The sequence below is a fragment of the Monodelphis domestica genome, chromosome 3, assembly GCF_027887165.1.
Source record: "Monodelphis domestica isolate mMonDom1 chromosome 3, mMonDom1.pri, whole genome shotgun sequence".
Classification (NCBI taxonomy): Eukaryota; Metazoa; Chordata; class Mammalia; order Didelphimorphia; family Didelphidae; genus Monodelphis; species Monodelphis domestica.
In genome coordinates, this window is record NC_077229.1 from 41,719,040 (window position 1) to 41,746,012 (window position 26,973).

General features: G+C 41.1%; 1 protein-coding gene across 9 annotated transcripts in view; it reads right to left on the bottom strand.

Annotated features, from left to right (window-relative positions):
• Nucleotides 1–2,684: 2,684 nt before the first annotated feature.
• Nucleotides 2,685–26,973, bottom strand: part of RPH3A (rabphilin 3A) — a 344,277-nt gene continuing 319,988 nt past the window's right edge. For all 9 annotated transcript variants that reach the window (XM_056821712.1, XM_056821714.1, XM_056821718.1 and 6 more), the window contains 5 exons: nt 19,713–19,769; nt 18,039–18,193; nt 10,401–10,482; nt 8,111–8,207; nt 2,685–5,535 (listed from right to left, as the gene is read on the bottom strand). In XM_056821712.1, coding sequence (XP_056677690.1) covers nt 5,405–5,535; nt 8,111–8,207; nt 10,401–10,482; nt 18,039–18,193; nt 19,713–19,769 — 522 coding nt within the window. In that variant the 3' untranslated portion in view covers nt 2,685–5,404. The remainder of the gene's footprint in view (nt 5,536–8,110; nt 8,208–10,400; nt 10,483–18,038; nt 18,194–19,712; nt 19,770–26,973) is intronic.

Here is a 26,973-nt window from a genome sequence, read left to right on the forward strand (position 1 = left end):
TGTTGTTTTCATTTAAGTGTCAATTCCTGCCAGAGAGAGAGAGAGAGAGAGAGAGAGAGAGAGAGAGAGAGAGAGAGAGAGAGAGAGAGAGAGAGAGAGAGAGAAAGGATGGAAATTTTCCTATGCCCTTGATTGTATGGTTCATTGTTAACTCCTCATGACAATTTTTCCCCCTTTGCTATGTTATATCTTGAGTTGCTCCATACCACCATACTTGGTCCCATCTGCTCTCAGCTTCCTGGCTACTAATAGAGTTTGCAGGATGATTCCAATGCTCATTTTGTCTGGAGCAGACTGAGCTGCAGGTCAACGTTATAGGAGTTTATGATTGATGTGCTTTAAGTTTTTCTGTCAACATGCTCTTGTGGATCATATGTGCTCAATGTTTCTTTTTGATAGAAGAGATAAATAGCTGTCCTATATCTAAAAGCCTTTCTATTTCACCATCTGGGGAGAACAAAGACATGAACCAAGACCTAAGTTTTAAGAAAATTTCCACAAGACTTCAGGGTTGGGAGTGTAAATCAATCAATTACCTATTTTTGTAAATGTGAGGCAGTACCTATGGCAATGATGGCAAACCAATGGCCTGGGTGCCAAAAATGGCACCCAGAATACCCTCTGTGGACATTCAGCCACCCCCATCCTCCATCCTCATCCCCAGATTTAGTTACCAGAAAGAGCAGAGGGACACAGATGGAGATGTTCCCTTCTCCATCTCTACTGTGCCTGATGACATTTTTTTTTCACATCCCCCAGCTCTCTGCCCAGCAGCCCAATGGGAGCATACAGTGGAAAGTTCATAGGCAGCAGAGCACACAGGCCACTATGCTCCCCCTCTCTATAGTCACTGAGGACATTCCTCACTTCACCCACCCCTAGACCCAGCAGCCCAATGGGAACACTTCCTCCCTCCCCTGTGTGGGGTAAGGTGGGGGCATACCCAGAATATGGTGGTAGGGCAGGCATGGCACTTGGTCTAAGCAGTAGGGTGGGGACCAGGCCTGGCACTCTGTCTCTAAAAGATTTGTCATCACTGATTTATAGGATCATAGATTTGTATTTGGAAAAGACTGGAAAGAGTCAAGTCCTATAAAGGGGAAATAACTCACTCAAGGTAATCAGGTTTCCTGATGACCCATCCAGTGCACTTTTCACTATTTTATACTTCCTCCTCAGATCACAGATTATTAGAATGTCTGACTTGGTTGGGTTGTACAACAACAAATGTTAGAGCTGAGAAGAGCTTGATAAGCACTTATCTAAGCAGCTACTTCACCAAAGCCATTGAGTCTGAGGAAAAGAACTCACCCCTTCTTTGAGATGATTAAGCCCCTCCAGGATTTAATTGCAGTCTATGTGCATGGGTCCTGGATCCTTTAATAAGGTGGGAAGGAAAAGGTACAGTGGCCCAGTTCTCCCTCTCCTTCCCTGGGGTCTTGATTTGGTTCCTAAAGAATCCCTAAGTAGATTGGCTCAACAGGGTATATTTCTCAGACCAAAGCCTGTGAGAAGACAAGGGTAGGATCGAACTCTACAAACCTGCCTATGAAATCCTTCCCTGAGATGCTGGTGGGATACATGGTGGTTCATGCTTAGAACCTACTGAGGGAGGAGGTGGGTAAACCTGATAGGGGATGTTGAGGACACAAAGACAAAAAGAAAAACTGTCCCCAAACATCAAGGAATTGAGAACGGACTAAAAGTATGGAAGCTAAAACAAAGTTGTGATTGCTAACAAACAGAGCTTAGAAATAACATAAAATCTTCCCAGGTCTTATTCTTTATGGATTCTTAGAATTAAAATGAGCCTTCAAGACTATCTAGTTCATATCTTCCTTGGCTTATTGAAGCATTTTGTGTATTAGTTCTCTTTCATGCTGTTTTTATCTTTATTGCCCCTAATGGTATTAATTATCAGACCCTCAGATCCTCATGTGAAAATTCATTGATGGAAAGGGCTGATGAGGGTGTCATTGTTGATGTCATCTCTGTGCAGGCTAATTCATTTTCCTTGGATCCATGGCTACATAGTGAACCCCTCACCCAACTAGCTGCCCCTCTTGGAAATGGATATTATTGGTCACAATCAGAGATGGAGGGAGGCTCCAGGGTACTCTTCCCTGTGTACTTTTTTAAAACTCTCACCTCCCAGCTTAGAATCAATACGGTGTATTGGTTCCAAGGCAGAGGAGGTAAGGACTAGGCAATGGGGGTCAAGTGACTTGCCCAGGGTCACACAGCTGGGAAGTGTCTGAGGCCAGATTTGAACCTAGGATCTCCCATCTCTGGGTCTGGCTCTCTATCCACTGAACCACCCAGCTGCTCCCTCCCCAGCATACTTTCTAATACTGGTGTAGGAGTGTTAGTTTTGTAAATGAGAGGCACTACCTATAGGATCATGAGTTTGGAATTGGAAAAAGCCTGGAAAGAACTGACTCCTAGAAAGGAGTAGTTCAGCCAAGGTAGGCTAGGACTAGGGTTTCCTGATGACCATCCAGGGCACTTTCTACCTTTTTACATTCCTTCTTTGAATCACAGATTATTATTATGTCTTAGAACAAGGAACATTAGAACTGAGAGGAGCCTCGGAACAGGAAAAATCCAAGCTAGGAGGGTCCTTAGAGACCACCTGACCCAACTCCCTCTTTTTTCCAAGTTAGCAACAGAAAAACGAGTCACCGTTTCCTGGAGAATCCTACTTTATTTTTGATATATTATCACAAATAGAGGATGTGGCTGAGTCTGCATGCAATGGAAGACGCTAGGATTCTGTGCCAGGGGATTACATCTGCTGGAAAGAGCTTGTCACCCAGCAGGTATGCTGGGAGATCACCACATGCTAACTAGAATGCCAATGCCAGCTTGGATGGGAGTGTATGTATTGCTGCCGACCCTAGGTAAGGCATGCTTTCTTCTAGAGGAGAACCAGGGAGTCGTGGGAACCACAGGTCACAGGTTGTACAGGAGGAGCGTGCCCAGAAGAAAAACAGTGGTGACAGGGCTCTACCAGCCAGCTTACTGAATTGCAGCCTGCCCCATACACACACACACACACACACACACACACACACACACACACACACACACACACACAAATGGAGATGTCTCTGGCAAGAAATGAGTTTTCCTTAGAGGTGCCAATCACAAGAAGTAAAGGTGATAGTTTTTAAAAGCTTCAGCTAGGTTGGCCTTTCTAGAAAGGGTCTCCAGCAGGGAGGAGGCGGGAGGAGCACAACACGATGACCAAAGGATTGGAAGATGTGCCCCAAACTGGGAGAAGCCTACCCTCCCATCTCCCCTTTCCTGAAGCTGGGCACTAAATCCTGTCCTCTCCCAAACCCCAGGGCTGTATTTCTGCCATCACTACCCTAGAGGGAGAGAGAGGCAGAAGGGTTGATTAACTACAATGCCAGTCACAACAAGAAAAGAAGGCATTTGGACGTTAATTGGCAAAAAAGCGTTTCCATTTGGAGGCTCTTGTGTGCTCCCCCCAGCAGCCCTTGAAAATAAGATGAGAATAAGCAGGCCCATTCATTTGTTTCCAGGTTATAGAGATTTGGAGGTGGTGAGGGAAGGTCACTCACTGAGTGGCTATTTGGTGGAAGGACAGCGGAGAGCGTGCCCACTGGACTGGCAGCCCTAAAGACCTCTGGGCACTAGCCTGAGTCCCATTTCCCCCCACTTCCAGCAGTGGACACAGTCAGAGAAAGCTGACTTCTGCTCAAGCTTTAACCATTTCTCTAGGCTTAGTAGTGAAAAAGAGGGAAATTGGAGGACTCAGAAGACACCCACCAGGACCTGCCCTGAAGCCAAGAAGAGAACGATGCTTGCTTGGCATGTGCACTAGGGTTTCCAATCAAACCCTAGTAATTCCTAGCATTTCTTGAAGAGAATTCACTGACCCTCTTTGTGTGGATCTGGCAGAGACGGAGGAATGGGGTGATGTGAGACCCACAATGAATGCCTTTTAAGGAGGGAGGGTGTCTTGGATTATATCGCTCTTGGAGCCAGAGAAGAGAAGAGGTTGGGAAGGGAGGAGAAATGGAGAGAGGCAGAAACAGAGGAGGCAGATTGAGGGAAGTTAGCAAGATCTGGCCTCTCTCAGAAGCATGTCTGCCTCCTCCTGTCTCCCAAAGGGGGACACTTAGTGTGTGTGTTAGAGTTTCAGGGAAATCAAGGGAATTTGCACTAAAGTTTTTGAACATCTAAGTCTGCTAGATTGTGTGTACACGTGTTATTGCTCATCTCTGTCCAAAAACCCCCCCTCCACCTCCTTTTTTTTTTTGTATGGTGCTTGTGAAGTGGCCACGCCACAAGACTCTTCATATTCTAAACACTATAACATGAAATCGGGTGTGTTACTGTGTATACCACAAGAAGACATCCTATAGGTACAGTCCTCTACTTATCCAATATGACTTGGAGAGAAATTGGTACTAATGGAACTGAGAGAATCTTCATTAACCCCATGTACATCCCTTCCCACCCACCCCCATCTCTCCACTGTTCCAACACCCAAGTTCCTAAATTCTGACCCAGGGAGGCTAGAAATTTAGGAAGCAATGATTCATAGACAGAAGGTGGGGGGCTCACAGAGGAGACACCAGCCCAATTTGGTAGCTTCGAGATTATAAGGGGGCAGGGTGGAGGAAGGACAAGAGGGAGAGAAAAGGGGAAGAAATATAAGAGACGAAGAGACAGAGGCCAAGGGACAGAGATCCAAAGATTGAGACAGAATAATAAAGAAGAGGGAAGGAGGGAAAGAGAAAGAGTGAAAAGAAAAAGAGGAAAAGATGGAGAAGGACAGAATAAGAGGGAAGAAAGAAGAGAAACAAAGAAAAGGGAGAAAAAGAGAGGGGAAGGGAAATGAAAGATAAGAGACAAAGAGCAGAGGCAGGAGCAGAGATACAGAGACAGAGAGAATGATAAAGAAGACAGAGGGATGGAGTGAAAGAAAAAGAGTGGAAAGAAAGAGGAAGAGATAGGGAAAGAAAATAAGGGAGAAAGGAGAAAGGGAGAAAAAGAGGGGGAGAACAGAGGAAGAGTGAAGACAAGAAGGTAAGAGGGAGAAACACAGGGAAAGGAGAAAGAACAAAAGGAAAAAAAATGGAAAAAGACAAAATAAAAGAGAGGAGTGAAAGAGATGGGGAAGAGAGAGAATGAAAGTGGGAAGGAAAAGACCTCAAAGGTAGGTTCAGGTAAGGAAAAAGAAGGCCAAGGCAGCTTTTTGGAGTTAGTGCACTTGGCAGAGGAAAGCCAGGCTGATGGACCCAGAACAGTTGGCAATGGGTCAGGAGTGAGGAATCCCAGGGAACCGACAGGGAAAGGACTGGGGAACAAAGGGAAAAGCTAAGTAGAGGTAGGGTGGGAGGGTGGGAGGGTGGGGCCCCGGGGCCCTGCTTTAATCGCTTGAGACATGGTTCTCATTTTGTAGGTTGTGCCAACGTTCAATCTTCTTGTCCTTGTTCTTTAGACACTCGTACCAGTGTTTCAAGCGCTCTCCCTTGGCAGTGATGCCGAGCTGGCAACCACCTAGAGCAGAGAAACACAGAGATGGTCAGGGAGGGAGGGAGAGATCTCTTAGCAACACAGAGAGAGCTTCTCTCATTTGGAAGCAAGAACTTCTTTTTTCTTTTGCAAAACAAGGAAAGACTCTGGACATTCGATGACATTCCCAGCCCCATAAGTCACACATTCTACTTTCTAAGGATCTTGTTCACTTATCCCAGAGCTTTCTGGTTCAAGAGCCTACAATTGCTCTCTATTTCCATTTCCCTATTTCATTAGTTCCACATTCCTATCCTTGGTAGTCAAATCTTTTTATAAGCATCTCATACTAATCATCCCAACTTTATAACACCAAAGACAATGTGTTCAGTTGTGTCTGATTCTTCCTGACCCCATTTGGGGCTTTCTTGGTGGAGATACTGGAGTGGTTTGCCATTTCTCTCTCCGGATCACTTCACAGATGAGGAAATTGAGGCCAACAGAGTTAAGTAATTTGCCCATGGTCACACAGTTAGGAAGTGTCTGAGGGGAGATTTAAACTCAAGAAGACAAGTCTTCCTTGCCTCAGGTGTAGTATTCTATCCACTGTGGCACCTTCAGTTTTAGAATTTCTGATTTGGAGATGAGTTATCTTGGTTGGTGAATGAGTGAATGAATATGTGCAAACTCACTTAGCCCACTATAAAGTCCACCCTAGACCAGACCACACTTTATGTCTCATCCAGTGTCAACCCTGGCCATCTGGCCATTTACCCTAGCATTGCAGATGAAGCTCCCTCTGCCATTTGCTTTCTGTCTTTTGACTTGGGCACACTACTGAAATCCATGCTATCGTTTTGGAAAGCGTTTGCCATGTGAGGTCCTAGGTTCAAAGCTGGCCTCAGATACTTCCTAGTTATGTGACCATGGGCAAGTCACTTAACCTCTATTTCATAGCCCCTTATAGTTTTTCTGCCTTGGAACCAATACATAGTATTAATTCTAAGATGAAAAGTAAGCATTAAAAAATCCTGCCCTTTGGCTACTTTGTGGATCAACTCACCACCTTTATGAGTCTCCAAACCAAAACTCCCTTCCCTAGACACTGTTTCCCTCTATGAGTTATTGCCCCCCATTAAAATGTTAGCTCATTGAGGGCAGTAATTTTTAACCTTTATATTTGTATTCTTAGCACCTAGATTAATAGATACATTTTCAAGTAACTAAACTTTTCATGGGCAACTGGGTGGTGCAATGGATAGCACAACAGCCCTAGAGTTGGAAATATATAAGTTCAAATCTGGCATCAGACACTTATTAGCTGTGTGACCCGGGGCAAGTCACTCCTTGTCTCAGTTTCTTTACCTTATAAAGTGAGCTGGAGAAGGAAATGGCAAGCCACTCCTGTATCTTTACCAAGAAAATCCCAAATGGGGTCATGAAGAGTTGGACATGACTGAGAAATAACTGAACAACAAACTCTTCATAGTCTTTGACTTAATAATTCTACTATACACTATACTATGAAAAGATCAAAACAAGGAAATAATTGGGGTTTAAAAATCAAATAAAGAGGAAAAGAGCTGGTATATACAAAAATATTTATAGCAACTCTTATTGTGTTGACAAAGATCTAGCAACTAAAGGGGTGCCTAATCAATCAGGGAATGGCTGAAGAAATTATGGTATATGCATGTAATGAAATACTACTCCTATAAGAAATTACAGAAGAGATTACTTCAGAGAAATCTGAAAAGACTAGTACAAGCTGATGCAAAGTGAAGTGAACAGCACTGGGAGAACATTGTGTGCAATAACAACAATATTGTAAAGACAAACCACTTCAAGAAACTCAAGAACTTTGATGGAAGCAATGACCAACCCAGGATACTAGAAGATCCATGATGAAATAGGCTACCTGCCCCACTGAAAGACAGGTAATAGACTCAAGGTGCAGATCGATGTGTATTTTTTTTGGACATGGCCAATGGGGGGATTTGTTTTGCTTGACTATGCATATTTTTAGAAAGGTTCCTCTCCCCCCACACACACCATGGGGGAGGAAGGGGAAAGGGGAAAAACCAGATTTTTCTTTTATTTAAAAATTCTTGTTATTGTTAATAATCATTTTAGTCATGTCTGACTTTTCATGACTCCCCTTTTTTCTTTTTGTTTTAGTAAGGGTAATAAAATGCATTGGCATTTCCTTCAGCTCATTTTATAGATGAAGAAATTGAGGCAAACAGGGTTAAGTGATTTTCCCAGGGTCACATAGCTATTAAATATCTAAGGCTGGATTTGTATTCAGATCTTCCTCTCTCCAGGTCTGGCACTCTATTCACTATTCCACCTAGCTGCCCCATCATTAAAATGTAGAAGTATATTTGAAAAGAAAAAAAATGTCCATTTCATTCATTTATTCTCAACAACCAGGACTATCATTAGTTGTCAAATATAGCTGATAGGATCATTTTAAACATTGCCAATCAGGTCCCTCCAAAATAAGGAACTCTTTTACCTAATTATTCTCCCTTCTCTCTTTCTCCGTTGGAGGAGAAAGAATAAAATTGCCCACCCAGCTCCCAGATCTCCCACGGCAGATGGCAGTGCTTATACTCACCAATGTAATCATTGGACTTGCCAATGTCATAATCCCAAACTGAGATGTCCAGTGACTTCTTGGCCAGATCACTATGTTTTATATCATAGAAAAATTCCTGAAAGGGAATTGAGGGGAAACAACAATTAGCATTCAAACAGGAGGCACATCTCTTCTGTTCTCCAGAAAGGGGAAAATAAATAAACAAACAAACAAACAAACAAACAAACAAATAAATTTTAAAAAAAAACAAGATAAAGGCACCTGTGAACTCAGGAGAGATTCTTTTGAGCTGGGCTATTGGAAACAGGAAATTGAGAGGAGAGGCTCAACTGATATTTCTGTCCCAATCCAAATCCTCTTTTAACAAATACCTCTGTTTACCAATGTCTTTAAGGACCCTTGGCAATATCAAGCATTCTTGGATAGAATCCAACACAAAAAGTGAGATGGCCCCCTTGAATTTGCTCTAACAGGAATGGAAGTAGCATGGAAAGGCTCTAGAATGGGGAGACCAGAGGCAAAGACCTTGTTGTCGTCCAGGCTCTTCCATTAACTTTCTGTGTAACATAATTAAGTCACTTCTTCCATTGTGCCTTGGGAAGAACACTGGATTTGTAGGTAGGGGGACTTGGGTTAAAATCTTAGCTTTGCCACTTACTACCTAGGTTTCTTTGAGCTTGCCACTTAGCCTTTGTGTGAAAAGTTTCTCATTTAAGAGAAGAATGAGTGATGGGATGACTAGATGGTCTCTGAGGTCATTTCCATATCAAAATCTATGATCCTTTGACCAGGAAACTCTCAACAAAATGGCTCTATCATTCCTCTCTGGGCCTCAGTTTCCTCCTGTGTTAAAACAGATTGGAACTAGATAATTGCTTAAATTCCTTCCAGCTCTGGAATTCTCTGTTCTAACATCCTTCCCAGTCCTAACATTCCATGTTCTAAGATCCCAAAGATCCTGAGGTTCTGACAGTCTATGTTCTTACATCCTGCCTAGTTCTGACAATTTTTTTACCTACTTTTTTTATCCTTTCCTGCTCTGATTGTCTCTGTTCTAGGTTCCTTTCTAGTTATGACATTTAATGTTCTAAGTTCCCTTCAACTCTGGCGTTCTTTGCTCTAAGGCCCTTACCAGTTCTGACAGACTCTGTTCTAAGATCCATCCTAACTGACATTTAATGACTTACCCTAGACCACACAACTTATCCAGAGCTAAAGTGAGATTTGAATTCAGGTCTCTTCACTCCACATGCAGTACTTTTTTCTATCATCTCAGATGCCAAGGAGCTTTTGCCATAAGTGTATGAATGGGGTCTCCCCCAAAGTTCCTATTTTGTACCTCATCTTAAAGGTTGAAATTTTAAAACAAAAGTTGTTATTTTAAAATTTAAGTTTAGTCATTTAAGTTTGTTTTAATCAATTTTGGTCAATTCAGATTGTTTCTTTGTTGTTGAATCATTTTTCAGTAATTTCCAACACTCCATGACCCCATTTGGGGTTTCCTTGGCAAAGATATTTGAGTGGTTTTCCTTCTCCAGCTCATTTAACAGATGAGGAAACTGAGGCCAACAGGGTTAAGGGAGATCCAGCTAGTAACTGTTTGAGGTCAGCTTTGAACTCTTCTTGGCTCAAGTCTTCCTGATTCCAACAATCTATCTACTGTACTACCCGGTTGCCCTTTTGTTTATTTAGTTTAATCAATAAAAATAATATTCTTTATGAATGGTCAATATTTCTCTGCCTTAAAATATGTGTACACATGCATTTATGTGTATGTAAACATATCTATTGTGGATGTATATTTATATAATCTATATGTGTGTATATACACATCTATAGCTATTTTTACCACCTCTTTCTATATCTGTCTATTTGTTACTGTATCACCTCCATCTCAATCGTTATCTCTATCATCTGTCTTTCTCTCCAAGCATCCCTCTCTCCCTCCTTTCATCTCTGCTTTATCTTTCCATCCATTCTCCTCTCCTTCTTCTCTCCCTCTCTCTCTAGCCCCTTCTCTCTTATTTCTTGGGCATACACTCTGGTGAAATGCACTGGGCACTTTGTGGTTGCTTCCACTCAAACTGACCAGAACTAGGGATCTTGACTCACTCAGTCTGTATGATGTTGGCCAAGTCACCTTACCAGAGTGGGCCACATTCCCTGTCTGTACCAGGAGAAGACTGGTTTTCTCTGAGCGAGTCAGACACTGAGCTGGTCCATACGGTAGACCTGCCTCACTTTGATCAAACTCCTCTCCATCCTTTCTCCCACATGACACCCCCAGCCTCTTCTGGAGGGCTCTTACCTCATTAAACTCAGGATTCAAAGTCTTCTTTTTGATCTGTGTCTTGTGCTTGGCCTTCTTCCCCATGTCTGGCTTCAGCCAACTGTAGAGCAACGGTAAATACCATCAGGACAGAGGGCTGGGTATTTGTGGTTCTATGATTTTATCAGCCTAGGAAATTCTCAGTGAGAACATCTCCCATTAGGGCAGGTTCGGACCTCTTCTGAGGAGAGACCACCACCTGCTAACCATAATGCCAATGCCAGAATGGATGTACCACTGCCATCCTAAGGCCTGTTTTCTTCTAGAAGTATAGACGGCATAGGTCATGGGAGTTGTATGGTGGGCAAGGGTGGGGAGTATGCCAACAAGAAAAACAGTAGAGACAGGAATCTACCTTGCTGAATTGTGACCTGATCCTTATATGCATAGAAAAAATGGAGAGGCTTAATACTGGGTCTCTTGCAAAAAAAAAAAATGATACGTTTTCTTTAATCTGTCCATCATAGGGAGTTGTCTGAATCTCTAGGTTAAGTGACTTGCCCAAGGTCTTATAGTCAGCTCATGTTAGAAGTGGCCCATGATCCCAGGGAGTTCTAGATTGAAAGTTGGTCTCCTGTCAGGCAGCTTTTCGTAGCTAGGAAAAGAGGGAAGCTATGGGGACCAGTGGTTGAATTTCAGAATCACAGAATGTGTCACAGTTGGAAAGGACCTCAGAGACCATTGGTCAGTCAGTTGGTCACCTAGCATTTATTAAGCACCTACTATGTGCCACGTACTGTGCTAAATAGTAGAGATTTTTTTTAAAAAGGGTATGGGAGCAAAAACAAGTCCTTGCCTTCAGGGAGCTCATAGTCTAAGAAAGAAGACAAAAATATAAACAGCTATATCCAAACAAAGAAGATACATACAGGATAAATGACAGATATCAAGTAGGAGAAGGCATTAGCCTTAAGGGGGAGTAGGAAAAGATTTTAATTTAATTTAATTTTTTTGCAGAAGGTAGACTATATTTTTTAACCCTTACCTTCCACTTAGAATCAACACTGTGTTGATTCTAAGGCAGAAGAGTGGTAATGGCTAGGCAATGGGTGTTAAATGACTTGCCCAGGGTCACACAGCTAGGGAGTATCTGAGGCCAGCTTTGGACCCAGGACTTCCTATCTCTGGGTCTGGCTCTCAATCCACTGAGCCCTACAGCTGACCCCCAGAAGGTAGACTTTAGCTGGAACTTGAAGGAAGCTAGAAGAGCTAATCTAATTCAGAACTGAACAAAGAATCACATCCATGGCTTCCTCAACCAGCATGTACTTGTGGATCTACCTGGAACTTATTTCCATTTCTTTAACCCTTACCTTCTGTCTTAGAATCAAATCAGTTCCAAGGCAGAAGAATGGTAAAGGCTAGGCAATTGGGGTTAAGTGACTGGTCCATGGTCATACAGCTAGGAAGTGTTTTAAGCCATATTTGAAACTGGGACTCCTATCTCTAAGCCTGGCTTTTTCTCCACTGAGCTGCCCCAGGGTACAAAGAATTACAAAGAAAATTAAACATTGGTGAAAATGAGGATGAGAGGTTTTTTTCCCATTCAAGTCCATAATCTCCCCAGAAATCTCCTCTGCTACATCCTGTCTCCCTTTCTCATCAGCCCTTTATAATTAGACAATTGGCCTCTGCCATTGGAAGCCCCCAGCTCCTTAGCCTAGATATTGCTTCCTTCAAGAGATCTTTCCTTGTTCCCCCCAGTTCTTAGCACCACTGTCCCCCCTAAACTGGACATTCATTTTACATATTTCCTCTATGTATTTATTCCTAAAAATATTGTATTTTCAGTAAAATATAAGCTGCTTGAGAGCAGAGATTGTCTCCCCTTTTGTATTGGTATCCCTAGGACTTAGACCCATTGAATGATCCATGGGTTGATTGTGCCTGGCCAAAAGACCTAGCTGTATAGCTGGAAGCAAATCTTTAAACTCTCTGATCCTCACTTTACTCATCTGTAAACTATGGAAACTGATGCTTGTAGTACCCCCCTTCCCAGGGTTAATATAGCTCAAAAAAGATTGTTTTCTTTTCATTTTTTAACCCTTACCTTCTGTCTTAGTGTCATCAGTTCTAAGAAGAGTGGCAAGGACTAGGCTATGGGGGTTAATTGACTTGCCCAGGGTCACACAGTTAGGAAGGGTCTGAGGCCAGATTTGAACCCAGGACATCCCCTCTCTGGACTTGGCTCTTTATCCACTGAGCCACCCAGCTGTCCCAAGAGACAGTGTTTTTCAAACTTCAAAGCACTATCTCAGAGAAGCTTTTCCTTCCCTGTCTTTCTCTCCCATCTTCCTTCAAGCCTCAGCTCAAATCCCACCTTCCTTTCCTAACCTTCTACCTCCCTCCAACTAGAACCTTCCCTCTGAGTTTACCTCCCAATTAGACTGTAAATACATTATATGAACGTGCTTGTTTGCATGTCTTCCCCATTAGAATGGAAATTCCTTGAGGACAGGGACTGATTATTTTGCCTTTTTTTTTTTCATCTTCAGCATTTGGCTGAGTTTCTGGCACGTTTTATTGCTGTTATTCAATTGTTTCAGTCACATCTGACTTTGTTACCTTATTGGGGTTTCCTTGGAAAAGACATTGCAGTGGTTTGCCATTCCCTTTTCCAGCTCATTTTTTAAAGATGAGGAACTGAGGCTAACAGGGTTACGTGATGTAAACCTCAAATTTCCTTAGACTTATAAATGTTGGAAATTTCACCATTGGGATATTTCATACTTGGAAAATTTCTTACTGATAGTCTATTGGAATGGGAACCCCATTGGCATGGGAGGTTCCTTCTCTTCCCTTCTTCAGATTACTTTAGGACAGAAACCTTTTGCTGAACAATGGAAAGGACTTTGACCTATGCTTAAGCATAGAACAGGAATTTCTTTGAGTCATGATTGATTTTAGAATTGATACAATAGAGATACTTGGAATCAATCTCCACCCTATTCAGTCCTAACAGGATTGAGTAAGGGCTGCAGCCTAGATCAAAATTTAATTATTCCAATCTCTACCATACTCAAGTTAACAGGATTTAGAAAGGGCTGTAGCAAAGGAGTAAAGATTTAATCATTTGAAAATATGACCTTCAACAGACATGTGCAAAAGCCAGAAACCTCTGGGCGGTCCTGAGTTAAGCTAGAGCCTCCATTTGCACAGGGAAATTGATGAAGAGTGATTGGTAGATGGGAGAAAGGAGGGGAGGAACTTGGATGGTTTCCTTAAAGATAGGGGGTCTGAAGACTCGAGGGAGGTTGAGGAGTTTTGGTCGGGGTGGTTCCTGGGCTCTGAGAAGATTGCTCTGAAGGAAGCTGAAGGTGGGGACCTCTGAGACTGTTTCTCCATTTTGGACACGTGAGTAATAGGGACTGATCTCTTTTCTTTGCCCCAGCTATCTAAGGGCTTGGGCCTTTTGGCCCAGCCTAAACAGAAGGGGTATTTAAGCCCTATTCCCTTCTCTCCCTTTTTCTCTCTCTCTATCTCTAATTCCTTTCTTCCTCCTATTGTAATTAAACTCCATAAAAGATTGACTGCTGACTTGAGTTTTCATTTAGGAATTACATAGCTGATTCCTTGGCGACCTTAAATTAATATATATCAGTCTTTTAAAGTGATTCCCTTGTAACAGTGACTTGCCCAGGATCACACAGCTAGTGAGTTTCTGATATCAGCTTTCAACGTAGGAAGATGAATCTTTCTGACTCCAGGGTTGGCCCTTAAATACTTGTTGACTGACTGACTGATGCCAAGCAGAGTCAATACTCCATGACTCCCTCTTCTAGGCAGAGAGGTGGGGGAACACTGGACCAGTGTGTTGGATATGATGCCAGATGGGGTAACTTCAGTTAGTTGCTTTTACTTAGCTTTTTTTCTTTGACAAAAGGGAGAGTTTGGTGTTGGGAGTGAGTTATATTTCCTTGCCTTTGATATAATTATGAAGTGCTCTCCAAATGATTAGGACCAAACTACAGGGAAAAAGTCTCTCCCTTCAGTCAAGCCATCGAGTGCCCCTTCGTGTATTAGTCACATCTTACATATCCCTGGCAGCTCCTGAATATTACAGTCACGGCTTTCACCTCAGAGGTGGTCGTGTAAACACAAACATTTCCAGAGCCACTGGGGGAGAGGGATTATTAAAATCAATTTTCCTGGAGCTGGCATTTAATGAAACACAATTCAGCAAGCAAACCAGCTGATTTCTTTCATGGCAATTGGAAAACACAGCGACTTTAATCTCTAATATCTAACTCACCACTGAACTGGAGATGCTGAATTAATTAGTTCTCATTAAGGGCTAATTGATGAGCAAAACCACAGACAAAAGTCTATTTTTCAGAGATGAAGCCAGGCTGTACTGATAAATCCCACTTAGATGGTGTCTTGAGGTTTACAAAGCATAAAGGATGGCAGAGGTAGAGGAGAGCTCAGTGAAAGCCTTGGATTCCAAGCCAGAAGATCTGCATTTCCATCAGTGGGAAGAGCACAGGGGGCTTTTGCAGTGACATGTATTGAAATCATTTCATCTCCCCCCCCCCCCCACTGATTTTCACCTAACTCAGTTTATGAAATCTCAAAGGATTAGGAGCAAGTAATAGACAAGCCAAGGGTCAAACAAAATGTAAAGATGGGCCTGTACTGGTTTAGTCTTTCTTTCTTTCCTTCTTTCTTTTTCTTTCATTCTCTTTCTTTCTTTCCTTCCTTCTTTTCCTTCTTTCTTTCTCCCTCCCTTTCTTTCTCTTTCTTTCTTTCTTTTTTCTTTTTCTTTCTTTCTTTCTCCCTTCATTTCTCCCTTTCTTTCTTTCTCTTGCTCTTCCTTCCCTTCTTTCTCTTTCTCCCTTTCTTTCTTTCTTTCTCTTGCTCTTTTTTCTCTTTTTCTCTTTCTTTCTCTCTTTCCTTTCATTTCTCTTTCTCTCTCTTTCTTCCTTCCTTCCTTCCTTCCTTTCTCTTTCTCTTCCTTGCTTCCTTCCTTTCTTTTTCTTCCTCTTTCTCCCTTTCTTTCTCTCTTTCCTTTCTTTTCTCTCCTTCCTTCCTTCCTTCCTTTCTTTCTTTCTTCCTTCCTTCTTTCCTTTCTCCCTTTCTTTCTTTCTCTTGCTCTTCCTTTCTTTTTCTCTTGCTCTCTTTCTCTCTCTTTCCTTTCATTTCTCTTTCTCTCTCTTCCTTCCTTCCTTCCTTTCTCTTCCTTCCTTCCTTTCTCTCTCTCTCTTTCCTTTCTTTCCTCTCCTTCCTTCCTTTCTTTCCTCTCCTTCCTCTCCTTCCTTCCTTTCTTTCCTCTCCTTCCTCTCCTTCCTCTCCTTCCTTCCTTCCTTCCTTCCTTTCTTCCTTTCTTTCTTTCTTTCTTTCTTTCTTTCTTTCTTTCTTTCTTTCTTTCTTTCTTTCTTTCTTTCTTTCTTTCTTTCTTTCTTTCTTTCTTTCTTTCTTTCTTTCTTTCTTTCTTTCTTTCTTTCTTTCTTTCTTTCTTTCTTTCTTTCTTTCCTCCTTCCTTCCAATGGAGATGGGCACTGGGCATAAAAGGAACAAGACCCTCATAATTTTAAATCTTGCATTTCTCACCAGTTAGCTCTAGTTAAACATTGATAACAAAACCTGTAAGGGTTTTAAAAAACACATACACACAAGCAGCCAAAGAAGAAACTTTTGGAATCTGATAGCATATCAAAGCACATCATCCTTCACTTTATTTCCTTCATGCGTTTTTTTATTATATATGTGATATATGTCTTTACTCTAGACATGAAGAATATGGAAATCCATATTGAAAACCCTAGTATAACCTATATCAGGATATTTACCTCCTCAAGAAGGAAGGGAGGGAGGGAGGAAAGGAGAGAATGTGAATTGCAAAATGTCAGAAAGCAATTGTCAAAAATTGTTTCTACATATAATTGAAAAAATTAATAAAAGAAAAAACCTTAAAGAGTTATTGAAATGCTAGCAACTTAATTACTACCAATTTGCCTGGGGTCAATTTGAATTCAGGTCTTCCTGATTCCTTGTCATTTGTTCCTCATCTATACTACCTAATTGCCTGTGTACATCTCTATTAGTGAGCTCCACTGATACTGATGGCTCATTTTTATATGTAGACCTAATAGAGGTTGGGAGAAAATCTCCCTCTTTTATAACTTGATATATCTTTTACTATTAAACTAGAAAAGATGGAGACATATGGACTAGTTGATAACAGAGTTAAATGAATAGCTGAATTCAGAGTCATCATTACTGGTTCATTGTCTATATGGGAGGAAGTCTTCAAGGAGTGCCCCAGGGATTGGTGCTTGTCCCTGTGGTATCTAAAACTTTTATTAATAATGCAAATAAGGGCAGCTAGGTGGCTCAATGGATTAAGAGTCAGGTTTAGAGATGGGGGATCCTCAGTTCAAATCTGATCTCTGATACATCCTTGCAGTGTGACCCTGGGGGAATCACCACACTCCTATTGCCCAAACCTTACCACTCTAGCCTATAAACAGTATTGATTTTAATATGAAAGGCAAGAGTTTAAAATAGTGATGCAAATAAAGGTATAGATGACATGCTCATCATACTTGCTGATACCATAAAGTTTGAAGGGAGAGTAACACACTGAATAACAGTTAAGATCCAAAAAATTCTTCAAACTAGAATGATCTAATCAGATGAAATTCAATAGCAACAAATGTAAAGTCTTATTCTTGGGTTCAAAAAATCAATTTGATCAATACAGGATGGGGGAGGCATGGTTAGATAACAAGTGTCTGAAAAAGAGGTCTGGGAGTTTCAGAATAATACTAACTTAATGAGTCAGTAGTATGATGTGGCAGTCAAAAAAAATCAATTGCTATATTGGAATACATAGCCATAGCTTCCAGGAATAGCAAAGCAATGAGTCCAAATACTCCACCCTGATCAGACATCATCTAGTGTTTTGTGTTCAGTTCTGGGCACCATGGCTTAAGAAGAACATTGATAAGCTGAAGAACATCTAGTAGAAAAGGCAACCAGGATGCTGAAGGAACTTGAGTCCATGACATATCAGTTGAAGGAACTAAAGGTATTTATACTGTAGAAGAGAAGCCACAAGGAGGACATGATAGCTATCTTCAACTTTCTAAAGGACTGTCATGTGGATGAACCATTAGATATTTTCCTCTTGACCCCAAGAGGTAGAGCCAGGAGCAATGGGGAGAAGTCAAGAAGAATTTCATGTAGGATTTGTGTTAGAAAAAATTCTCTAACAGTGAGAGTTGTCCAAAAATTGAATAGGCCTATCTGAGTGGTGGTGGGTAGCCCCTCTTTGGAGAGCTTCCAGTCAAGGCTGGCTTAACCACTTGATGGGTGTGTTGTAATGAGCATTCCCATGATGTATGGGTTAGGCTAGGTGGTCAATGAGTTTCCTTTCAACTCTCATAATCCATGATTTATAATCAGCAGCATCAGCCTTGTCTTGGCCCTCTGTGTCAGTATAAGGGAGTGGAATCTGATATATCTTAGAAATGGTGGACACCTGGCAACCCAGTCTGACTATCTGATCCTCTTATCTTAATTTCTGTCTAAATGCTGGACCTCTGAACACTATCTGTCTCTTATGGGATATCTCCCCATCTGTTCCCTCTTCCCAACCCAAGGCCAGTAACTCACAGTTTGACAAAGGGGTCAGAGTAGCCATTCGCATCCATTGCAGCCAAGTGGACACAGCGCACGATACCCACGATGAGGCCTCCTTGCTGGGTGCTATACATGAGTGACACCAGGATCTTGCCACGTTCCTCAATATCACCCACACGTTCCACCTGCTAAATAGAGGCAGATGAGCCTGGGTAAGGGGCTGTGGAGTGATAGAATTAGGAGATAACTTGCATAAGCATCATCTCAAGGAGAAGAGGGTCTGGTATAAGAACCACCAGCTGATCTCATTGGACTGGGAGCTCTTTGATGGCAGGAACTATTTTTGTCTTGTTTTTCAAATTCTGTCTTGTTTTTGTGTCTTTTGTTTTCCAATGATTAGCACAGGGTCTGATCCATGGAAAGCACAATATTTGTTGCCTATGATGAAATGGTTAGTAAACCTAATGGAGAATGAGTGTTAAGGGGAGAAATTAAGTGACAGATTAGTTCAGTGGGTGACCAATACCATACTGCACTGTCTCAAGACAGATCCCTAGACCAGGCAACTACTGTGGGAATCAGATTGGAGAGATAGATAGATAGTTAGGTAGGTAGGTAGATGGATGGATGGATGAATAGATAGATATGGATATAGATATAGATATAGATATAGATATAGATATAGATATAGATATTGGTATAGATATAGATATAGATATAGATATAGATATAGATATAGATATAGATATAGATATAGATATAGATATAGATATAGATATATGTGTGTGTATGATACCAAAAAAAGGTATCTATACAACTTAGATGTTTTTAGAAGATGAATTACTTAAAATGAGGGAATTGGAGTAGAGAAAAAGGTTGAAACTTTTTTATGTCCCCTTTTGCTGTCTAAGGACCCCTTTTCACAATGATGGTTTTAAATACATAAATAAAATACGTGGAATTTCAAAGGGAGTCAATTATATTGAAATGTAGCCACTGATTTCTTTTTAAACACATTCATGGCCTCTCTGGTCAAACAGCTCTGGACCAAAGGATCCCTAAGGTCTCTTTAAGTTCTAAAACTATGAATTTCTGATTCAAAAGTTGCTTGAATTTAAGGCTTTCTGGAAAGTGTGTTTCTGTAACACACTTGCCCTAGTGAAAAATAACAGCTCAATAAGATTGGCCCCCAATACACAAGTCATTTTATTTACTCTTCTCCCCAATGATCTTCAACCATCTATACTCTCAGAAGACTCCCAAGGAATCCCAGGCTCTCTGGGGACATTCAGATCAGTAGCTGAGTGACTCGGGACTAAATGAGTAGCATAGAGAGACTCATCAATGGTACTACATGCCCTATCCTGAACCACAGATCCTAAGACTAAGTAGCTATTGTGGGAATCAGACTCTATGTATGTACATTTGTGCATTTGCGTTCCTGTGGGGGGGGGGGTGGGGGGAGGAAAGAGACATACAGACATGGTGATGAGATCTACCTAACATCAGCAACCCCACAGTGAAAACTTACTTTCTCTTGAGGAAGTTAAGTAGCATAGTAAATAGAGTGCCCTGACTCAAATTCGACCTCAGACACTTCCTAGTTGTATGACCCTAGGCAAGTCACTTCACCCCAATTGCCCAGTCCTCACTGTTCTTCTGTCTTAGAATCAATTCTAGGACAGAAGGTAATTTTTTTTTAATTACCTCCTCTTCATAGAGTGCCATGCCTCTTGCTGATCCTGTGGTCCCAGCTCGCTTCATCTTAGGAGAGAAAAAGTGAAAGAGAAGTAAGGGAGGGAGGGAAGAAGGGAGGAATGGAGGGAGGGAGGGAGGGAGAGAGGAAGGGAGGAAAGGAGGGAAGGAGGAAACGAGGAAAGGAGAGGAGAGGGTGAGAGGGAGGAAGGGAGGAAAAGAAGAAAGAAGCAAATTTAGTATACAAGGATCATGCTGATAAACAAAGAATAATAGAAACTTAGTATGAGTTCTAACACACAGAATACTTGATAGGACTCGGAGACCTTGAATTAAAATTCAGTATCTCAGGCATTTATTAAGCATCTACTCTTGATTGAGTCAAGACTAGGCACTGGTGATACAAAACCAAAATGGTTCTTGCCTTCAAGGAGCTTGCCTTGCACTGGGGTGGGAGGGCAGGCAGGGAAGAGCAAAGGACATGTACATAGATAAGTAAATTCAAAGCCTAGGCAAAATACATTTTGGGAGGTAGGAAGATCAGTAAAGGAAGGCTTTAGAAGAAGCTCAAGATTCCATGAGGCAGAGAAAAAGCCTTAGCTATGTAACCAAAGGCAAGCCATTTAACATCTTTGAGCCTCAGTTTCCTCATCCATAAAAATGGAGATAATGACATTTCTAGTACCTAGCTACCTTCAGGGTTGTTGTGAGTCTCAAAAGAGATAAAGTATATAAATCACTTTGCCAACCTTGAAGTGAGATAGAAAAATCTGTTACTACTTATGAGCCCAAACTCTGGGTAGGGAAAGAACTTTAAAATTGGAGTCAGAAGACCTAGGTCCAATCAATAGACAAATATCTGTGCCAGGAACCATTCTAGGTGCTGGGCTATATGAAAACAATCAATCTACAAGTATTTATTAATCACCTACTATATGCCTGGCACTGGGGATATGAGGACAAAGAAGGACACAAATAAAGGCACTAGGTCAGTTGTTTATAGAGCTAGGGAGCCATCAGTAAGTCCCTGTTCTCAGTTTCTTCCTTTATAAGATGAAGAGCTTAGGCTGGATGATATGTGAGGTCCCTCCCAGTCCTATATGTATGATCCTATTATAAGCCTCTTTGCTTCTCTATCCCTCAGTTTCCTTCTTTGAAAAATGAAAACAGAGACTTCTGGTCAAGATGGAGGCTTAGAGAAAGCTAAAGTTCAGATCTCTTGAAACCCTTCCCTACTGAACTCAAACTATATGCTCCTAAGGCACCGAAATTCAAAACAAACAACAGCATAGACCCCAGGAATCCTCCTCCTGGACCTGGACCTGGACCTGGATCAAAAGGTACGGCCCCCCCCAAAAGCCAGAACATGAGATCACTCGGACCTAAGGGGTAGGCAGAAGGAAGGTCCCAGGACCCATCCCCCCAACCTAGAGCGCTGATTCCGAGGCAGCAGAGGGAACATCAGAGCCTCAGGGCCAGCTATCCTGAAGGCCACTTCCCGAAAACAACCTGACCCAGTCGAGGGGGCACCCAGACAGCAGAGAAACAGAGAGAGATGGGGGAGCCTGTAACCCACTGACCAGATCCTTCCATCTGAGTCTCACCAAAGGTCCCTGTCTCAGGGCATACTCAGTCCGAGGTTAATCCTATCACCAGCCCTCAGAGCTCCAGGAAGCCATGCCCCCCCCCCCTCAGAGAGCAGGGTCCTCTGAAACAACAGTAACCCTCAGGGCTGGTAAAAGGGCCTCGGGAGCTGGCTATTCTGAAGGCCATATCCTGAAAAAAACCTGACCTAGTCACGGGGGCACCCAGACAACAGGGAAACAGAAAGAGACAGGGGAGCCTGCAACCCCCTAGCTAGATCCTTCCATCCCAGTCTCAAGGTCCCTGCCTCAAAGCATACTCAGTTCAACCCAGAGAAAGTTAATCTTATCAGGAGCCTTGGAGCTCCTGGAAGCCGCGGCCCCTCCCCCCCTCAGAGTGCTGGCTCTCCTGGCCAGCTAAGGCACAGAAACAAACACCCCGAGGAAAGGGCCAAGCCAGGCTCAGAGGAAGTAAGGCAACAGAGAAGCATTGGGTGGGAACTGAAGAGGGCAATAACAAGGAAACACCAACAATTCCTGGCTTCCCCAGGAAGACAGAACAACAACTGCATAGAACGGATAATCTTCCTAGGGCTAAAACCTCTGAACACCAGACAGAGATAAGAAAAGCTAGTCCTCCCCACTCAGATAGAGAGGGCAAACTCCACAGAAGCACAAAAGCCCCAAAATTCCAAGAAAAACAAGAAGAAGGGGGCAACTTTGGACACATTTTATGGAGCAAAAATACAAAATACAGAGGAGATAGAAGAGGAAACACAAGCAAATGCTCCAAAACCTTCAAAAGGAAATGGAAACTCTTCACAAACCCATGAAGAATTTGAATCAGAAAGGATCAAAAAGATGAAAGCCTTCTGGGAGAAAAAGTGGGAAATAATGCAAAAGAAATTCACGCATCTACAAAACCAGTTTGACCAAACTGAAAAGGAAAACCAGGCTTTAAAGATCAGAATTAGGCAACTCGAAGACAATGAGCAGGTAAAAGAGCAAGGATCAATAAAGCAAAGCCAAAAGATCAAGAAATTAGAAGAGAACATAAAATATCTCACTGACAAGGTGACAGACTTGGAAAATAGAGGAAGAAGAGATAATTTAAGAATAATTGGACTTGCAGAAAAGCCAGAAATAAACAGCAAACTCGACATCGTAATACAAGATATAATAAAAGAAAATTGCCCAAAGATTCTAGAACAAGGGGGCAATACAGCCACTGACAGAGCTCACAGAACATCCTCTACACTAAATCCCCAAAAGACAACTCCCAGGAATGTAATTGCCAAATTTCAAAGCTTTCAAACAAAAGAAAAAATCCTACAAGAAGCCAGAAAAAGACAATTTAGATATAAAGGAATGCCAATCAGGGTCACACAAGACCTTGCAAGTTCCACTCTGAATGATCGTAAGGCATGGAACATGATTTTCAGAAAGGCAAGAGAGCTGGGTCTTCAACCAAGAATCAGCTATCCAGCAAAACTGACTATATACTTCTAAGGGAAAGTATGGACATTCAACAAAATAGAAGATTTCCAAGTTTTTGCAAAGAAAAGACCAGAGCTCTGTGAAAAGTTCAATATCAAAAAACAAAGAGCATGGAATACCTGAAAAGATAAATATGAAGGAAAGGGAAAAGGAGAAAAATTTTATCTTTTTCTTTTACTCAAACTCTCTTCTATTAAGGACTACATTTATATCAATCTATGTATACTAACATGTGGGGGAAATGTAATGTGTAAATAGGGGGGAAAGAAAGACCAAATAGAATAATCTTTCTCACACAAAGATTCACACGGGAAGGGGAGGGGAAGAAAACTCCTATAAGAAGGAGAGGAAGAGAATTTTTACTTAAACCTTACTCTCAGGGAAATCAACTCTGAGAGGGAAGAACATCCAGATCCATTGGGATCGTGAATTCTATCTTACCCAACAAGGGAAGGGAGAAGGGAAAACAAGGGGGAAGGGGGGAGGGAACACAAAAAAGGGAGGGAAGAAGAGGGGGGAGGGGGAGGGAACAAAAAGGGAGGGACTAGAAAGGGAAACATATTAAGGGAGGTGACAAGGGGGACTGATTTAAAGTAAATCACTGGACTAAAAGGTAGAGCTGAAGGAGAAAGGTTAGAATTAGGGAAGGATATCAAAATGCCAGGGAGTCCACCAGTGACAGTCATAACTTTGAACGTGAATGGGATGAACTCACCCATAAAACGTAGAGGAATAGCAGAATGGATTAGAATCCAAAACCCTACCATATGTTGTCTTCAAGAAACACACATGAGGCGGGTTGACACCCACAAGGTCAGAATTAAAGGATGGAGTAAGACCTTCTGGGCCTCAACTGACAGAAAGAAGGCAGGAGTTGCAATCATGATATCTGATAAAGCCAAAGCAAAAATAGACCTGATCAAAAGGGATAGGGAAAGTAATTATATTTTGTTAAAAGGGACTTTAGATAATGAGGAAATGTCACTAATCAACATGTATGCATCAAATAATATAGCACCCAAATTTTTAATGGAGAAACTAGGAGAATTGAAGGAAGAAATAGACAGTAAAACCATATTACTGGGAGACTTAAACCAACCATTATCAAATTTAGATAAATCAAATCAAAAAATAAATAATGAGGTAAAAGAGGTGAATGAAATCTTAGAAAAATTAGAATTAATAGACATATGGAGAAAAATAAATAGGAACAAAAAGGAATACACCTTCTTCTCAGCACCACATGGCACATTCACAAAGATTGACCATACATTAGGTCACAGAAACATGGCACACAAATGCAGAAAAGCAGAAATAATAAATGCAGCCTTTTCAGATCACAAGGCAATAAAAATAATGATCAGTAATGGTACATGGAAAGCCAAATCAAAAACTAATTGGAAATTAAACAACATGATATTCCAAAATCATTTAGTTAGAGAAGAAATCATAGAAACAATAATTTCACCAAGGAAAATAACAATGGCGAGACATCCTTTCAAACCTTTTGGGATGCAGCCAAAGCAGTAATCAGAGGCAAATTCATATCCCTGAGTGCATATATTAACAAACTAGGGAGAGCAGAGATCAATCAATTGGAAATGCAAATAAAAAACTCAAAAGCGATCAAATTAAAACCCCCCAGCAGAAAACCAAACTAGAAATCCTAAAAATTAAGGGAGAAATTAATAAAATCGAAAGTGATAGAACTATTGATTTAATAAATAAGACAAGAAGCTGGTACTTTGAAAAAACAAACAAAATAGACAAAGTACTGGTCAATCTAAGTAAAAAAAAGGAAAGGAGAAAAGCAAATTAATAGCATCAAAGACGAAAAGGGGGACATCACCTCCAATGAAGAGGAAATTAAGGCAATCATTAAAAATTACTTTGCCCAATTATATGGCAATAAATACACCAATTTAGGTGATATGGATGCATATATACAAAAATACAAACTGCCTAGACTAACAGAAGAAGAAATAGATTTCTTAAATAATCCCATATCAGAAACAGAAATCCAACAGGCCATCAAAGAACTTCCTAAGAAAAAATCCCCAGGGCCTGATGGATTCACCAGTGAATTCTATCAAACATTCAGAGAACAGTTAATCCCAATACTATACAAACTATTTGACATAATCAGCAAAGAGGGAGTTCTACCAAACTCCTTTTATGACACAAACATGGTACTGATTCCAAAACCAGGCAGGTCAAAAACAGAGAAAGAAAACTATAGACCAATCTCTCTAATGAATATAGATGCAAAAATCTTAAATAGGATACTAGCAAAAAGACTCCAGCAAGTGATCAGAAGGGTCATCCACCATGATCTAGTAGGATTTATACGAGGGATGCAGGGCTGGTTCAATATTAGAAAAACCATCCACATAATTGACCACATCAACAAGCAAACCGACAAGAATCACATGATTATCTCAATAGATGCAGAAAAAGCCTTTGATAAAATACAACACCCATTCCTATTAAAAACACTAGAAAGCATAGGAATAGAAGGGTCTTTCCTAAAAATAATAAACAGTATATATCTAAAACCATCAGCTAATATCATCTGCAATGGGGATAAACTAGATGCATTCCCAATAAGATCAGGAGTGAAACAAGGATGCCCATTATCACCTCTACTATTTGACATTGTACTAGAAACACTAGCAGTAGCAATTAGAGAAGACAAAGAAATTGAAGGCATCAAAATAGGCAAGGAGGAGACCAAGTTATCATTCTTTGCAGATGGCATGATGGTCTACTTAAAGAATCCTAGAGATTCAACCAAAAAGCTAATTGAAATAATCAACAACTTTAGCAAAGTTGCAGGATACAAAATAAACCCACATAAGTCATCAGCATTTCCATATTCTCCAACACAGCTCAGCAGCAAAAACAAAAAAGAGAAATCCCATTCAAAATCAACTTAGACAAAATAAAATAATTAGGAATCTATCTCCCAAGACAAACACAGGAACTATATGAACACAACTACAAAACACTCTCCACACAACTAAAACTAGACTTGAGCAATTGGAAAAACATTAAGTGCTCATGAATAGGACGAGCCAATATAATAAAAATGACCATCTTACCCAAACTTATTTATCTATTTAGTGCCATACCCATTGAACTCCCAAAATATTTCTTTACTGATTTAGAAAAAACCATAACAAAGTTCATTTGGAATAACAAAAGATCAAGGATATCCAGGGAAATAATGAAAAAAAAACACAAATGATGGGGGCCTTGCAGTCCCAGACCTCAAACTATATTACAAAGCAGCAGTCATCAAAACAATTTGGTACTGGATAAGAGACAGAAAGGAGGATCAGTGGAATAGACTGGGGGCAAGCGACCTCAGCAAGACAGTATACGATAAACCCAAAGACCCCAGCTTTTGGGACAAAAATCCACTATTCGACAAAAACTGCTGGGAAAATTGGAAGACAGCGTGGGAGAGATTAGGAATTGATCAACACCTCACACCCTACACCAAGATAAATTCAAAATGGGTGAATGATTTAAACATAAAGAAGGAAACCATAAGTAAATTGGGTAAACACAGAATAGTATACATGTCAGACCTTTGGGAAGGGAAAGACTTTAAAACCGAGCAAGACATAGAAAGAATCACAAAATGTAAAATAAATAATTTCAACTACATCAAATTAAAAAGCTTTTGTACAAACAAAACCAATGTAACTAAAATCAGAAGGGAAACAACAAATTGGGAAAAATCTTCATAAAAACCTCTGACAAACGTTTAATTACTCAAATTTATAAAGAGCTAAATCTATTGTACAAAAATCCAAGCCATTCTCCAATTGATAAATGGGCAAGGGACATGGATAGGCAGTTTTCAGATAATGAAATCAAAACTATTAATAAGCACATGAAGAAGTGCTCTAAATCTCTTATAATCAGAGAGATGCAAATCAAAACAACTCTGAGGTATCATCTCACACCTAGCAGATTGGCTAACATGATAGCAAAGGAAAGTAATGAATGCTGGAGGGGATGTGGCAAAGTAGGGACATTAATTCATTGCTGGTGGAGTTGTGAACTGATCCAACCATTCTGGAGGGCAATTTGGAACTATGCCCAAAGGACGATAAAAGAATGTCTACCCTTTGATGCAGCCATAGCACTGCTGGGTTTGTACCCCAAAGAGATAATGAACAAAA